This window comes from Pseudophryne corroboree, chromosome 3 (genome assembly GCF_028390025.1).
Source record: "Pseudophryne corroboree isolate aPseCor3 chromosome 3, aPseCor3.hap2, whole genome shotgun sequence".
NCBI classification, from domain to species: domain Eukaryota; kingdom Metazoa; phylum Chordata; class Amphibia; order Anura; family Myobatrachidae; genus Pseudophryne; species Pseudophryne corroboree.
The window spans coordinates 775,622,700-775,637,876 of record NC_086446.1 but is presented as its reverse complement, the minus strand read 5'-3'; the positions used below and the strand labels follow the sequence as shown (position 1 = coordinate 775,637,876).

General features: G+C 46.5%; 1 protein-coding gene across 1 annotated transcript in view; it reads right to left on the bottom strand.

Annotated features, from left to right (window-relative positions):
* LOC135056863 (DBH-like monooxygenase protein 2) overlaps positions 1–15,177 on the bottom strand; it is a 404,570-nt gene that overhangs the window by 53,125 nt on the left and 336,268 nt on the right. Inside the window, exon 6 of the mRNA XM_063962536.1 lies at positions 13,740–13,842. Within this exon, the coding sequence (XP_063818606.1) occupies positions 13,740–13,842 (103 nt within the window). The remainder of the gene's footprint in view (positions 1–13,739; positions 13,843–15,177) is intronic.

Genomic DNA, 15,177 nt, shown 5'->3' with positions numbered 1-15,177 from the left:
CTATCTCCCCCATCCCGGGCCCTAACCCTAGTAGTGACCCTGATATTTACCTTCGGTATGTTGGCGATTGGTGTTCCGGTGCTGTGATTCCCATTGGTGTCGGGATTCTGACCGCATCCCGGTTCTGCTCTTTAACCAATTATTACAGGGATAATCAGCAACAAAACTGATTCCCACTTAATTTCATAGAAAGTGGCATATGTTTTCTTTGGTTGGAATTAGTAGTTTCCCTTTGTGCTGCAGCTACCATACCCCCCCCCCCCCCCCCACTTAAAATCAGCCACCCCCTGTGGCTGGCTGGGAGTGGCATCCCATTTTAATTGCTCTCTGCTTGTCAGTTTTCACCCGGGCTAGCAGTCCCATGGAAAGCCGTTTTCTCCCCCTGGGACTGCCACTCTGGACTGCAACAGCAAAGAGCGCTCCCACTTGGAAGCCACTCCCCTAATATTTCAGCATCCCTAACCATCTTCTGGGGGCTGCAGCCAATTCAGTGCACAGTACAAAAGCATCAGCCAACTGTGTAAACATCGGCTTTGGGTCCACCTCAGAATGAGGCTCTATGGGGCATATTTACTGATTATCAGGTTTTAGACCCCATAATCCGAATTTCTTATTGTCACTCTTTGCGGTAATAATAAATTCACAATCCCCTGAATGTACAAAAAAATCACTTGGAGGGACAGGGGCTACCGAAAGGTGATATCTACAATGTGTAGCACATAGGCTACAGTGGCAGTATGCCATCGGAAGATGGCGTTAAACTGCTGGGGCATGCTTCACCATAGTTTGCATCCTGGCAACCAATGGGGGCTGTGCTTGCTGTCAGAAATGGAGGGACTGCAGCAGATATTGGAGGGGGATCCTTAATATTGAGGGTATCCCCTGAAAATGGGTAATTTGGGAGGATAAGCAGCAAATATTCAATGCTACATAGGCCTCTATATGTCAAGTTTCGTAAATGTACAGCACATGATACAGAGGGTGTATCGTTGTCATGGGGGCTCTTACAACACTTCCTATCTGTATTTTCACATGGGTTGGGTTGGTCTCCGTACAAAACCATATGTTCGTCCTAAAGTGGTTTCTAAGTTCCATGTAAATTGGGATATTTTGATTATGACATTGGGACACAAACAGCATTCCAGATAATATCTGCAAAATTCAAGTATACCCTGGATGTATCTAAAATAAGGGTATACCTAGATAAGGGGAGTAAAGGACCCCTGAATAGGTGGGAGGGGAGGACCTCATCAGAGAGAGATAACTGCGGCGGACCCACATTTTCATTTGAACAAGCAGCCCTGTAGGTTTTGATGACTCTGTAGGAAAGCATAGGGCCACTCTGGTCAAATTATTGCTGCACCTCCTACTCCGACCAATCACAGGGACCATATGCATCCCTATGGAGTGTCACCTGGTGACACTTTCATTAACATTGCGGTCCTGCAAAAGAGAAATTGTTCATCATCTTAGGTTTTTTGTTGTTGCCAAGATCGTGGATGCTACAGTATCTAGAATGAAGTGCACCTGCCCTATGGGATTGAGCGACTAACTAATGAGTTCAGTAAGGCTGTGCGGGGTGTGTGTGCTTCTTTAACAAAAGACTGTAAACCATGGTAGATGTCCCCGCCATCTATGGGCTGTGGATGGCGGGCTGATAGCCATAAACGTGTAAAATAAATAAATATTGTCTTTTGCTGTGGAGCTACAGGTCCCAGCAAGCCTCCCCCGCATGCTGGTACTTAGTTACATAGTTACATAGTTAATGAGGTTGCAAAAAGAGGCAAAATGCCCATCGGGTTCAACCTGTGTTCTGTCTTACTTGTGGTCATCCAAGTACCAGCAATTTTTTTTTACACATTTATGTCTTTCAGTCCGCCATCCACAGCCCACGGATGGCAGGGACAGCCTCGGGCTTTATTCCTGACTCTTGGGTGCCTGGAGGGGGGACCGCTTTATTTTAGGGGTCCCCACTCCTCCAGGGAAGCCCGACCAGGGATCACTAGTTGGGTTGTGATGCTGCGCCCCACATGGACCTGTATAAAAGTGTCCCCAGCCTGCGGCATCACCTCCCTGGCTAGTGGAGCCCGATGTTGGTTTTAAAAATATGGGGGCCCCTACTTCTTTTGTCTCCCATAGTTTTGAAACCAGGACCGGTCCAAGAGCCCGGTGCTGGTTGTTTAAATACGGGGAACCCCTACTCAATTTTTTTCCTGTATTTTTGCAACCAGGACCGGTTTAAAGAGCCCGGGCTGGTTATGCTCTTGGAGTGGAACTGCACGTCATTATTTTTACATTTTTTAATAATTTATTTACTGTTCCTTTCAGAAGCATGCACGGATCTCACTGATCTCTGCATGCTTCTGTCAATTTCACCAGCCAGAAGCTGGTCTGTTTATTGGCGATTTTTTTGTAAGGTTTTGTGTGTGAGTTGTATTGGAAAACATCTGGATGCGAGTTGTCATGTGCAAGTTTTTAGTAAGGTCAGAAATATGTGAGTTTACTCACATTAGCACCCCATTACATTGGTCGAGTTTGCAAAACGTGCAAGTTTAGCGCTAAACTCACACATTTCTGCAAACTCGAACTCCATTGCATTTGTCCCATAGTCTCCTACTGGTATCCAGTACACTAGTTCTCTTGTACTCCATGAAAGGGATGCAATGCATACCCTCCAACTGTACAGTTTGGGCAGGTACAGTATCTTTTTTATGGTCTGTACCAATTTTTGTCTCTCCAAACTTCCATTGAAAGTATAGGAAAAGGAGCATGACCACATCACTTTTTCCCATGGCCACGCCCCCTTTCCTAATTTGTACCGATTTTTATGTGTAAAATGAGGGTATGTGCAATGGGGGTACATCAGACCTGATCACTCGCTAGCATTTTTTGCAGCACTGCGATCAGGTCAGAACTGCGCATGCGTATGCACCGCAATGCACAGGCGCGTCTCATGGGTACAAAGCGGATCGTTGCTGTGCCATGGGTTTTACGAAGAATCCATTCGCACAGCCGATCGCAAGAAGATTGACAGGTAGAGGGCGTTTGTGGGTGGCAACTGACCGTTTTCAGGGTGTGGTTGGAAAAATGCAGACGTGTCCATGCGTTTGCAGGGCGGGTGTCTGATGTCAATTCCGGCCCCGGACAGGCTGAGGTGATCGCAGCGGGTGGCGGGTGACATGTTTCCGGAGACCTGCGCATGCGCAGTAGGCTCTGGCACAATGTTGCAGCCTACGGCGCCATGGAGAGGAGGGGGCCCCTGGAGTCTGCACATGGGCCCCCCCTCCTTGCTTAAGACACCCCTGATTTACATACTATACAACTGTATGAGCAGCTGATTGGTTGCCATTGACAACTTCTCCACAGGCTCTCTTCACCACTCTTTTCACTGCTTCATGAATAGACCCCAAAAGGTACAGGAGCTGCAGCTGGAGGAGATACCTCAGAGTAAGGGATCCCTGGTGTCCATGAACACAGTCTATTCATGAAGCAGTGATAAGAGTGGAGAAGTGAGCCTGTGGAGAAGTTGCCAACAGCAACCAATCAGCTGCTCCGTACAATTGTATAGTATGCAAATGATAAATGTTACTTCAATGATGATTGGTTGCTATGGGCAACTTGTCCCCTGGCTCACTTCTCCACACTTTTCACTGTTTCATGAATATACTTATTAGTTTGCTCACATGCTGACAGGCATCTAGGGATAGGGACATCCCTGAAGTGATGACAAGGATCGGGCCGGCCCCTTCAGTGGTGACAGGCAGCTGATCACAAGTCCTCAGGTAACGACACCCTGGGAATGCACTACATATGTTACACACCCACATCTAATGGTGACACTATGGGGAGCTGGAGCTGATGGTGCATGCTCTGCTCTTGAAAACAGGTCCCCCCGAACTTCTTTCCCTGACAGGTGCAATCATTCCCCAACTATATCACATTTCCCTCTCTCCAATACCCCTTTCACATCGCAAAAATAACCCGGTATCGACCCGGCATATTGCCGGGTCAACATGGGTCAGTGGGCTATGTGAAAGAGGCCTTGGAGAATTCCAGGGTCGCCTGACCCAGTACTTCAACCCGGGTTATAAGTAGAGTTATTCCCGGGTTGAATACTGGGTCAGTGGCAGTGTAAAAGGGTTCCTGGGTCAATTCGACCCGGGACCCGTTTACTACATAGGGAGAGGTGAGAGGTTCTGATGTGATGCGCACCACACGTAGCAATTGTAAAAAAGGGCAGTCCCCGCTTAAGTGGCATTGGATGAAAACTATCTGCCATAAGAGCTGTATTTTTGTCAGTGGCTTTACGGTAAATCCTGGTAGCTAACCTACCATCCTTCTTGGTAAGACATACGTCAAGATAATTGGCAGTGACTGCAATATAAGCAATGTTAAATATAATACTGGTTTCCATCCGGTTAAGAGAGTCCACAAACTGCGTGAGGAGTTCGGTACCACCAGTCCACACCAAAAACAGGTCGTCAATATAACGAACATAAAAGTAAATGTATTCTGAGAAGGTAGAATTAGACATAATGTGTTGTTCTTCATAAAGATGCATATAAAGATTAGCATACGATGGGGCCATGTTAGACCCCATCGCCGTTCCACATAAATGCAGAAAAAAAGTTCTCAAAAAGGAAATAATTCTTACGTAAAACAATCTCAATTAGCAATAGCAAAAAATCCACCTGCGGAACCTTATAATGTGGACTGGTGGTAATCAAGCTCCTCACTGCTTCACTGCCTTTAGTATCTCCATATATGGGGTCCCCAAAAGCACGGTGCTATTTACAGTTATACTCAAACATTACTGTTTTGGTAGGAAGCCACTATAGCCACATATCCGGCTGGCCTTACTCTCTCTTTTGTAATGATTGTCTTGTATATACTGCTGCACCTGCTGCCATGGTTATGCTTTGTTACTTCCGCTTGTTCTAACCCGGCGGTGACTAACGTGTTTATGTTGTCTCTATAGTAATAATCTATATTACATTTTTGACTAATCCTTTTCACCTGTCTGCATAGTTTCATTTTCCAGCGCTGTATTAGTACTCTAAGTACTATTGTGTTGTGTGTTTAGTTTTGGAGTGACTGTCCAAGGTTATACAGCTGCTCAGGAGAACCAGCTCTATCAAGCGCGTGGCATACCCACTCTTTTGAGTGAGGAGAGGTCTATAGTAACGCCATGTTACTTCCGTTCATGGACTCCTGTGTTGATGCTATTCCCATGGAGACGCAATGTCACTTCTGGCCAGAGATTTTTGGGAGTGGCGGACGCGGCAGGAATGGCGCCATGCAGGTGAGTGCACTTGTGCTTGATTGGGGACCTTTATAGGGAGTGCTTATTGTGGCATCAGTAGTCCTGGATGAAGGTGCTCACTGGACACCAAAACAGCTGTTGATGCTATGCTGATGTTCTCTGGAGCCTATTGGACCATGCCTAACACTGACGACCATGGCAGGCTTGTATGACTTTTGTTGTCCTGGCTCTGGATTTATGCACCTTGTGTATCATGTCATGCTGCTACCTCTATTTATAAGCATCACTCTTTTTTGCATTACTATTTGCATGTTAAGGCTCTTTGTTACGTACTATATATATATATATACACATATACACACTGCTCAAAAAAATAAAGAGAACACTAAAATAACACATCCTAGATCTGAATGAATGAAATATTCTTATTAAATACTTTGTTCTTTACATAGTTGAATGTGCTGACAACAAAATCACACAAAAATTATCAATGAAAATCAAATGTATTAACCCATGGAGGTCTGGATTTGGAGTCACACTCAAAATTAAAGTGGAAAAACACACTACAGGCTGATTCAACTTTGATGTAATGTCTTTAAAACAAGTCAAAATGAGGCTCAGCAGTGTGCGTGGCCTCCACGTGCCTGTATGACCTCCCTACAAACCACACAAGTGGCTCAGGTAGTGCAGCTCAGCTAGGATGGCACATCAATGCGAGCTGTGGCAAGAAGGTTTTCTGTGTCTGTCAGCGTAGTGTCCAGAGCATGGAGGCGCTACCAGGAGACAGGCCAGTACATCAGGAAACGTGCCGCCCCCTCCCGCCCAGCGAACACATATGCCTGTCAATCAAGCAGAGGCGATTGTTAGGCAATGACAGCCGTTAGCCGTCAGCCATGCGCCGGCACACTGCGGCGCCGGTGCATGCGCACTTCTGACCTGATCGCTGCACTGTGGCGCTTTCATACATATCTATGCTGGCGCCGGGGCTAGGGAGTGGGGATTGTTGATGCTGGAGGGGGCAGGTGGACTGGCAGCAGGACATAGGACGCTGCAGTAAAAGGATTTTTTCCCCCCTATCTGAGACTTGCTGCAGATGAAGTGGCACACCATCCAGCTGCACCTTTTTGGCAGGTACAGTACCTTTTTTTTATTCTCTGTACTGATTTTTGGCTCTCCAAACGTCCATTGAAAGTATAGGAAAAAGGGCATGGCCACACCACTTTACCTGTAGCCACGCCCCATTTTAGAATTTATACTTTTTTTTTCTTTTTTTCCCCAAAACTATGTTTATTGAAGAAAGGCAAAGATAGGTGTACAATATTCCATGTCTGGGTTCATAGTGGAGAAGTACAGACAATAAAGAAATGAGGTAGATCAAGGTCATACAATAATTGTTCGGAATGTGGAAAAACATGCAAGGTTACATATAATACATGTAAAAATGTTGTAATAAATGATAGTATAGGATATATTTCGCTCCCATCACCTAAGATTAACCTTCCACTTAGTGAAATGTAAGATGTGGTATTCATGGAACAAGAAAGTATCTGTTAGTATGGAAGACTCGTTATAAGCCTCCCTTACTGACCACATAATCATCTAGCAGTTGAGAGTCCACTACGGACAAGGAGAGAGAAAACAGATAATGTAGAAAATTTAAAAGAAACCTTTCTTCAAACAATTTTCTATTTTATAAAGGAGAGTGGTTCAGTTTAAATTTGAGATCGTACAGATTGTAGAGGGAAGAGAAATAGGGGGAGAAAGAAAGAAAAAAGGGGGGAGACGAGAGTAGGAAGGAGGGGAAGGGGGGGGGGGTGGACAAGACATAAAACAGGACAACATACAGTTTCGTTCTCTAAAGGAGAGACTATACCATAGGGTAGGCATAGTGCATATATGTCCTGTCGATTGCGAAAAGTAGGTAGAACCTACCGGCCTAACATATTTCAAGGATAGCAAAGGTAATAGTATCATACAATCTGCCTATACAAATACCAAGTAGTGTCAGGGGCCCCTGACTCTATATCCGGCACTAGAGCCTGTCGCTCGTAAAATATGTTGTTTAGCAGAGAGGTTCTTAATTCTGCAATAGATGGAGAATGTCTATGTAACCAATGGGTGAGGACAGTGGCGGATCTTGCCACGGGCAAGCAGGACTTTTGCCCGGGGCGCCGCCTTCCGGAGGGCGCTGGCGCCTTCCGGAGGGCGCCGTACCGTGGCAAGATCCGCCACTGCTGCCCGCTGTGTCCCTGTCCGCCTCCGCTGCCGTCCCCGTCCCCATCCCCGTCCCCGTCCCCGTCCGCCTCCTGAAGGGAACTAGACGCTATGCGTCTAGTTTCCATTCCTGGAGAGTAACTTTGCTGAGCGGTGCGCGATGACGTCATCGCGCACCGCACAGCAAAGGTCCTCTCTACGAAGGGAACTAGACTCATAGCGTCTAGTTTCCCTTCGTGGAGAGGACCTTTTGCTGTGCGGTGCGCGATGACGTCATCGCGCACCGCTCAGCATTCAAGCGGCGCTTTTAATGTACAGGGGGCGTAATTGACCACGCCCCCTGTATTAGGCCACACCCCATTTCCTGCCCGGGGCGCAGAGCGCCCTTGAACCGGCCCTGGGTGAGGATTAACTTTTTGGCAATAGTAAGGATAACTGTCAGGGCAGGTATAATCTTCTGTTTGTGTGGTCCCAGTTCCCAATCTGAGAAGCAGTAAAATAGGCATGCGGCAGGGAGCTTGCTAATGTGGATTGAAAAGACACCGTTAACATGGTTTATAAGTTTGTCCCAGAAAGTTCTTATTTTCCTGCAGTCCCAGAAGTTATGATAGTAGGTGGCCTCAGCCGTCCCACATTTAAAACATCTACCCGTAGAGGCCAGGGTGAAGTAGGAATGCTGTTTTGGGGAGATGTAGGCTCTATTTAAGAATTTGAGGTGGGTTTCCTGCAAAGCTGCAGATTTTAAATATTTAAATGTGGGGGGCAGTTTAGACATAAGTACCGACATAGCCGGGAGATCAGGTATGTCTCGGATCCAGCATGAGTGAAGAGCGCGCTGCAAAGGTGTTTTCCCTGAGTCTATAAGAATAGAGTATAGATTGCGCAGTCTATAACCTATATTTAGATTGAGACGCAAGAGAGGGGTAAGAGGGTCAATGGTTGTATCAAGGGCCATTCCAGGTGGTAGCGACTGTGCGAAGTGACGGGATTGGAGGTACATAAAAAACTGGGAATTGGGTAGACCATACTTCTCTGACAATGCAGAGAAAGAGTAGATCACGCCCCCAGGGTCAAAGATATCTCGAATGCACGAGATGCCCTTCTCTTTCCACGTCAAATAAGCACGGCCATCCAAGCCAGGAGGAAATTGTGGGTTGCCCCAAAAGGTGGTGTATGAGGAGTTAGAGAAGTTCCTGCGTAGTTTATTGATAGATTTCCAGGCTTTGTAAGTGTCATGAAATAATATGTTGGATTTTATATGGGAAGGGATCAGTGAGGTAGGTGCATGAAGGAGGGCGGCTGGAGAGAGAGGATGAAAAAGGTGTTCCTCTATGTTAGGGAGGGTATATACAGAGCCACCAGAAAACCAATCTACCATGTACCTAAACATAGCTGCATTTGAAAAGGCAGAGATGTCTGGCATCCCAAAACCACCCTCCGGTCTCGGCAGTCGCAAAATATAGCGAGACATCCTAGATTTCTTTTTTGCCCAGATGAATCTGGTAAACAGGGATTCAAATCGTTGGATATCTGACTTGGAAAGTTGCAAGGGAAGCATTTGTAGGATATAGGATAATTTGGGAAAAATAAAGCTCTTAATAACCACTACCCTACCAGACAATGATAGAGGTAAGTCCATCCATCCGTTCAATATTTTCTCCGCCGAGGAGTAAATCTGGTGGAAGTTAGCAGAGTAAAGGGCGTCTAGACTGGGGGGAATCATAATGCCTAAGTATTTGAGTGGAGAGCGGCAAATTGTGAATTGTGTCAGCGTGGGAGATAGGAGGTTTGTGGAGTGACCAGAGCCCAAAGGGAGGAGGCGAGACTTGTCATAATTCACTCGAAAACCAGAGAAAGAGCTAAAATGGTCTATAATATGTTTTATAGCAGGGATGGAAGATTGGGGTTTAGAGATAAATAAAAGCATGTCATCAGCGAATAGACTGAGTTTCACTTCAGTCGATCCAACGACAATGCCGGTATATCCTAGAGACCTGAGCAGTGCTATCGCAAATAAAAGGGGTGAAAGGGGGCAGCCTTGTCTGGTCCCTCTATGGAGGGGGATGGGAGAGGACATATAATTGTTAGAGAGGATTTGAGAGGAAGAGTCATGATAAAGAAGACGTATTGCATGGATGAAAGCCTCCGGGAACCCAAACCTGTGCATGGTGTCATTAGGTGATCCCATGTGACCAGGTCAAAAGCCTTCTCAGCATCAAGGGAGAGAAGGGCATAGGGGTCCTGGTCTCCCGAAGTCTCCAGCCACTGCATGGCAGTCAGTATCTTACGCACATTCACCGTAGAGTGACGTCCCCATATAAACCCCGTTTGGTCCTCTTGGATCAGAGAGGGCAGGAGAAGTTTTACCCGGTCCGCCAAGATCTTGGTATATATCTTGTAGTCTGTATTCAGTAAGGATATAGGTCTATATGAACTGGGAAGCAGGGGATTTCTCCCTGGTTTATGAAGAATTTTCAGAATCGCAGCATTGAAATATAGTGGCGGGGGGGTGCCGGACAGCAGCAAGTTGAATAACTCACAGAGGGGTTTGGTCAGTTGAGGGGCTAGTATTTTATAGTATTCGTTGGTCAGACCGTCAGGCCCAGGAGTTTTGTTCGGTTTCAAACAGTGAATTGCATGGAGCACCTCCTCCTCCTCAGTGATGGGGTTCAGTAGAGGTTGGGATGAGGTAGAAGACAGAGAGGGAAGAGTAAGGGAAGACCAGAAGGAGTGTTGTTGTTGGTGGTCAATAGAGGGTTCAGAGTATAATGAGGAATAAAAATACTGCAGAACCTCAGACACCTGGCTACAATCATGTACCACAGTGCCATCAGTCCCAGTCAGGGCACGGATAAGTGTCGGGGGATGCTGACCTTTCAGGAGGTTTGAAAGCAATCGACTAGATCGATTGCCAAATTTATGGAATCTACATTGAGACATAAATGTTAATTTAGATTCGGTTTGAGTTAAGAGTTTGTCAAAAAGGAGTTTTTGTTCATGGTAGAGTTTTTTGGTAATTGGGGTGGGGGATTGCGTGAATGCCTGGTAGGCATCAGTAAGTTTAGATTGAGCATCAAGGTAAAGAGCTTGCGTATCTTTCCTATGTTTGGAAGTGAAGGAGATAATAGAGCCTCTTAGTACTGACTTAGACGTCTGCCAGAACAGGAGCGGCGAGTCATTCTCAGCAGCGACGTTACAATGTTTAAAATCAGCCCATGAGGCCTCCAGCATATTTCTAAATTGGATGGAATTGGTCAGGTGGGATGGGAAGCGCCATTGTCTGACAGGGCCTCTATTGGGGAAGGTGGCGAGAGTCATCCAGCAGACCGCATGATCAGATAAGGACACAGGTTCAATTTCAGAAGTCTGTACCTTGGTAAACATAGAAGCCGAGATGAGCAAATAATCGATTCTCGACAGTGTACCATGAGCAGCCGATAAACATGTGTATTCCCGGTCGACTGGATGACAGGCTCGCCACACATCCACCAGGTGCAACTGTGACATTAAATATGGTAAACCATATTTGGGGGTATAGCGGCTAGATCTGGATTTGGTATTCCTATCCAGAGCGTTGGATACAGTGGAATTAAAGTCACCTGCGAGGATCATCTGTTTATGAGAGTGTGAATGCAGCTTCGTGGCAATGGACTGAAAAAAGGGTTGGGGGATCAATAATGGGGGCATATACATTACATAAGAGAAAACGAGAGTCATCCAGAGTAACGCTACAATGAGAAATCTGCCTTCAGAATCAGTCTGGGAGGAGTGAAGATCTACCTGAACTGAACGTCTAGTCAAAATGAGTACCCCACGGGCCTTAGCGGTAAATGGGGCGGATGCCAACACTTTCAGCCCAGGCAATTGAGCTTGTCAATCTCAGGGGGGAGAAGGTGAGATTCCTGGAGGAATGCAACATCTACATGTAGCTTAGACAAGTAAAGTAAGATTTTCTTCCTCTTTTGGGGGAGTGGAAGCCACCTACATTATATATGTGCCAAATTTTAAACTGGTCATCATTCAGCTAAAGAAAGGTATGATTCATGGCAATATATGAAACCAATAATGTCATATCTACAAATACATTGCTATCATGGATACAGAAAACCGACAGGACAAGACACAGAGAGGAGAGAACATTGGGTAGAAAAGGTGGGGGAAAGTAAAGTAGAGGATACAGAAAAGAATGGATCCAAAGATTAGCATAAAAAATGTACTTCAGGTACAAAGAGAATATAAATTGACCTATAGTTCGCCAAATGGAGAACCAGATAAGAACTCCAGGCTTGCCCCAGCCCTGCAACTGAAAAACAATAAGCATAGCTTATACTTGGCATTAACAAAATATGAACTCCGAATAACATGTGGAGAACAGTAGGTGGAAGGCGGCTTAAAGGTAACATCACATTAAGAATGGTATTAATGATAACATAGTATCCGGCATGGAATCTATGTCAGTAAGAGAGGAGCCGCCTCCCAGCAATATTTTCAAAAGCTTCCAGCGATTATCAGCTATAACATAAACGCATATAACAGAACAGTAGTGTAATCGCCAGTAAAGGAGGAGATAACCACGCTAAGAGGTTTCACAGCCGTGGTCAGCCGTCTGGAGTAGACCCTGCTGAGGGTAGGTGCAGTGAAGAGCGGCCGTTTTCTTCTTCCAACAGAAAGGCTTCTGCATCAGCCACGGTGGAGAAGTCCGTAAATGAGAATCCTTTGAACAGGCGCAGCCGTGCCGGGTATATGAGGGCGAATTTTCTATTTGTTTTGGCCAGGCGGGAACGGAGTGGGGTGAATTCACGTCGTGCCCTGGCCACTTCTGCTGAATAATCTTGGAAAATAAAAATCCTCACGTTGTTCCATTGTAAATTCCGCTTACGACGAGACGCAGACCAGATAGTGTCTTTGTGGATGTAATTAAGACAACGGAAAATAACAGCCCGGGGTTGGGAATCCTGTGTAGGCCTTACAGGACCAATGCGATGGGCCCTCTCCACAATCATACCCACACAGGAATCTTGAATATCTAGCAAATCAGACAGCGTGTCTTGAATGAAGGAAAAGAGTGCTGGCCCCTTAAGAGCCTCGGGCAGTCCAACAACCCTCAAATTATTGCGACGCGATCTGTTCTCGAGATCGTCGACTTTATTGAGAAGCTGGTAATGCGATTTCTGAAGAAAAGCGCACTGTTCCTTTAAATCAGCAACGTCATGAAATGTCTCCCCAAGGCGCTGTTCATTAGCCTGCACCCGTTTGGAAAGTTGTTTGAACTGTGATTTAATGTCATGCACTGCCTGCGTGACTTTGGCAGCATGAGATTCCATAATAGGGTTAATGGAGTCCTGAATTGCCTTTACCATATCAGAATATGTGATTGGGCCCTCAGCCTGCTGTATAGTCTTATGAGACTTCTGTGTAGAGGAGGCAGTATGTACAGGGAGATCTGTGATCACAGAGGAGTCAGAGGAGGATTGTAACTCACGGTCTGTGTGTACTTGCTGCTGTTGAGGCTGTGTCTGCTGCCCGGCGGCCATCTTGGATTCCCCATTCATTTTTGCAGGACGTTGTTTGAGGGGCTTAGCCGTTTCTGGGGCGGCCAGGAAGCACTCCATCAGGTGCCAGAAGTGTTCCCCCAGGCAGGTGAGCGGTCCGGGAGCGGGCTGTAACGCTATGCACAGCGTACGGGCTGGCGCGGGCTGGGGCGGCACACGGAGCTCACACTGCTGCTGCTGCACGCATCTGTGCCGGCTAATTTATACTTTTTTATGTGTAAATTGTTGGAGGTATGGTGCTGCAAATGCAGTGGGCCTGTTTTGGGGTGTGGGCCTGGAGCTGCAGCTCCATCAGCCCCACTGTTAATCCTGCTCTGGGAACACACAGCAGCCAAAGGGCAGAGCCTGCCATTGTATGTAACCTGTGTGGGAGGGCGTTTCTCACCCAATCAGCTGTGGACTGGGTGTGATAGACCTGCTGCTAACCCAATGAGAGCTCCTAGCCACGCCCATTGTTAGCCACACAGGCACAGAGTCACAAATCTGGGCTATTATATAGGAGATAATTATTAATTAGGAGTTCCCCATTTTTGGGCGAATGCCACTTCCCTAGAGATTGACAGCCTCAATGTTGTGTTACATCCGTCAAATTAATATCAACAATTCTTTAGACTGTGAAAGCAGATTGCTAAGTTAAGCATCTATCACGGAAGCTGCTTGTAAGTGTCGCGCGGACATTCATTTAATAGAATCAGGCTGAAGCTTTTTACCTTTCTTATTTTCAAAGTTGCTGTAATGAATTTCAAGTCTGATGTACTTAACGTCCTTCTCAGTGCCAATAGAAACACCCATTTCTGGCGGAAAATCGAATGGCTACAGAGAAATAGAGATGAAACATTGCCCAGTGTTACACCATTGGCGAGTATACATTCACACAGTAATCACACATCATTTATAGGGGTAATTCAGATCTGATCGCTAGGCAGCGATTTTTGCTGTCATGTGATCAGATAGTCGCCGCCTACAGGGGGAATGTATTTTAGCTGTGCAAGTGTGCGAGCGCATGTGTAGCAGAACTGCACAAACTGATTGTGTGCAGTGTCTGCGCAGCCCGGGACTTACTCAGCCACTGCGATCACATCAGGCTGTCCGGGACCGGAATTGACGTCAGACACCCGCCCTGCAAACGCTTGGGCACGCCTGTGTTTTTCCAAACACTCCCTGAAAACGGTCAGTTGACACTTACAAACGTCCTCTTCCTTTCAATCTCCTTGCAAACGCCGTGCGAATGGATCCTTCGCACAATCCCGTCGCTGACCGGTGATCCCCTTTGCAGCCGTCCGTTGCGCCTTCGCATTGCGGTGCATATGCATGCGCAGTTCGTATCTGATCGCCCGCTGTGTGAAATTGCACAGCAGCGATCAGGTCTGAATGACCCCCAATGTCAGAAGGAAAGAATGTGGGGGAGATGTATCAAGCCTTGGGGAAAAAAATCAAGTGAAGAGAGATAAAACACCAACCAATCAGCGTCTAACTGGCTGTGTTTGGGTGGTACTTTATCTCTCTTCACTTTATCTCTTTCCAAGATTTGATACATCTCCATGTTAAAGGATATCACTAATACTCCATTTTAGATATATATTTAGATATGTTTGCTGTACTATACACAGAGCTCTGGGCTTTGTCAGTAGAAAACTGGTAGAACAAGCTTATTATCATCTGAGCATGGGTATGATATACTGCTCAGTATGCCAGCGGTCAGAATACTAACCGCGCCATCCTGATGGTGATAATCCTGACAGGGTTCTAGGTAAGTATACTTATCTTACCCCAGTGCCCCCTAACCCTAATGCTCCCTTTCCACAGCCTAAACCTAACACCCTCTACCCCACAGCCTAACCCTAACCCTCCCCGGGGGTACCTTAAACTAACACCCTCTCTGCAGCCTAACCCTCCCTTTCCCGGAGACACACCTTAACCCTCCTCCTTCAGCCTAAACCTAAGCTAACACCCCCCCACCCCCCGTGGCTTACCTGTCCGTGGCGGTTGGGATTCCCGTTCCGGGATTGGGATCAATGTCGGGATGCAGGCGCCAGCATACCGAGCAGTGTTAGGGTTCTGGCGTATGTATTTCGACTGCCAGGATCCCGACTGGATCCCCTCAACACATGTGGTCATGAAGATACTGACTTTTGTTTAACATGCTGA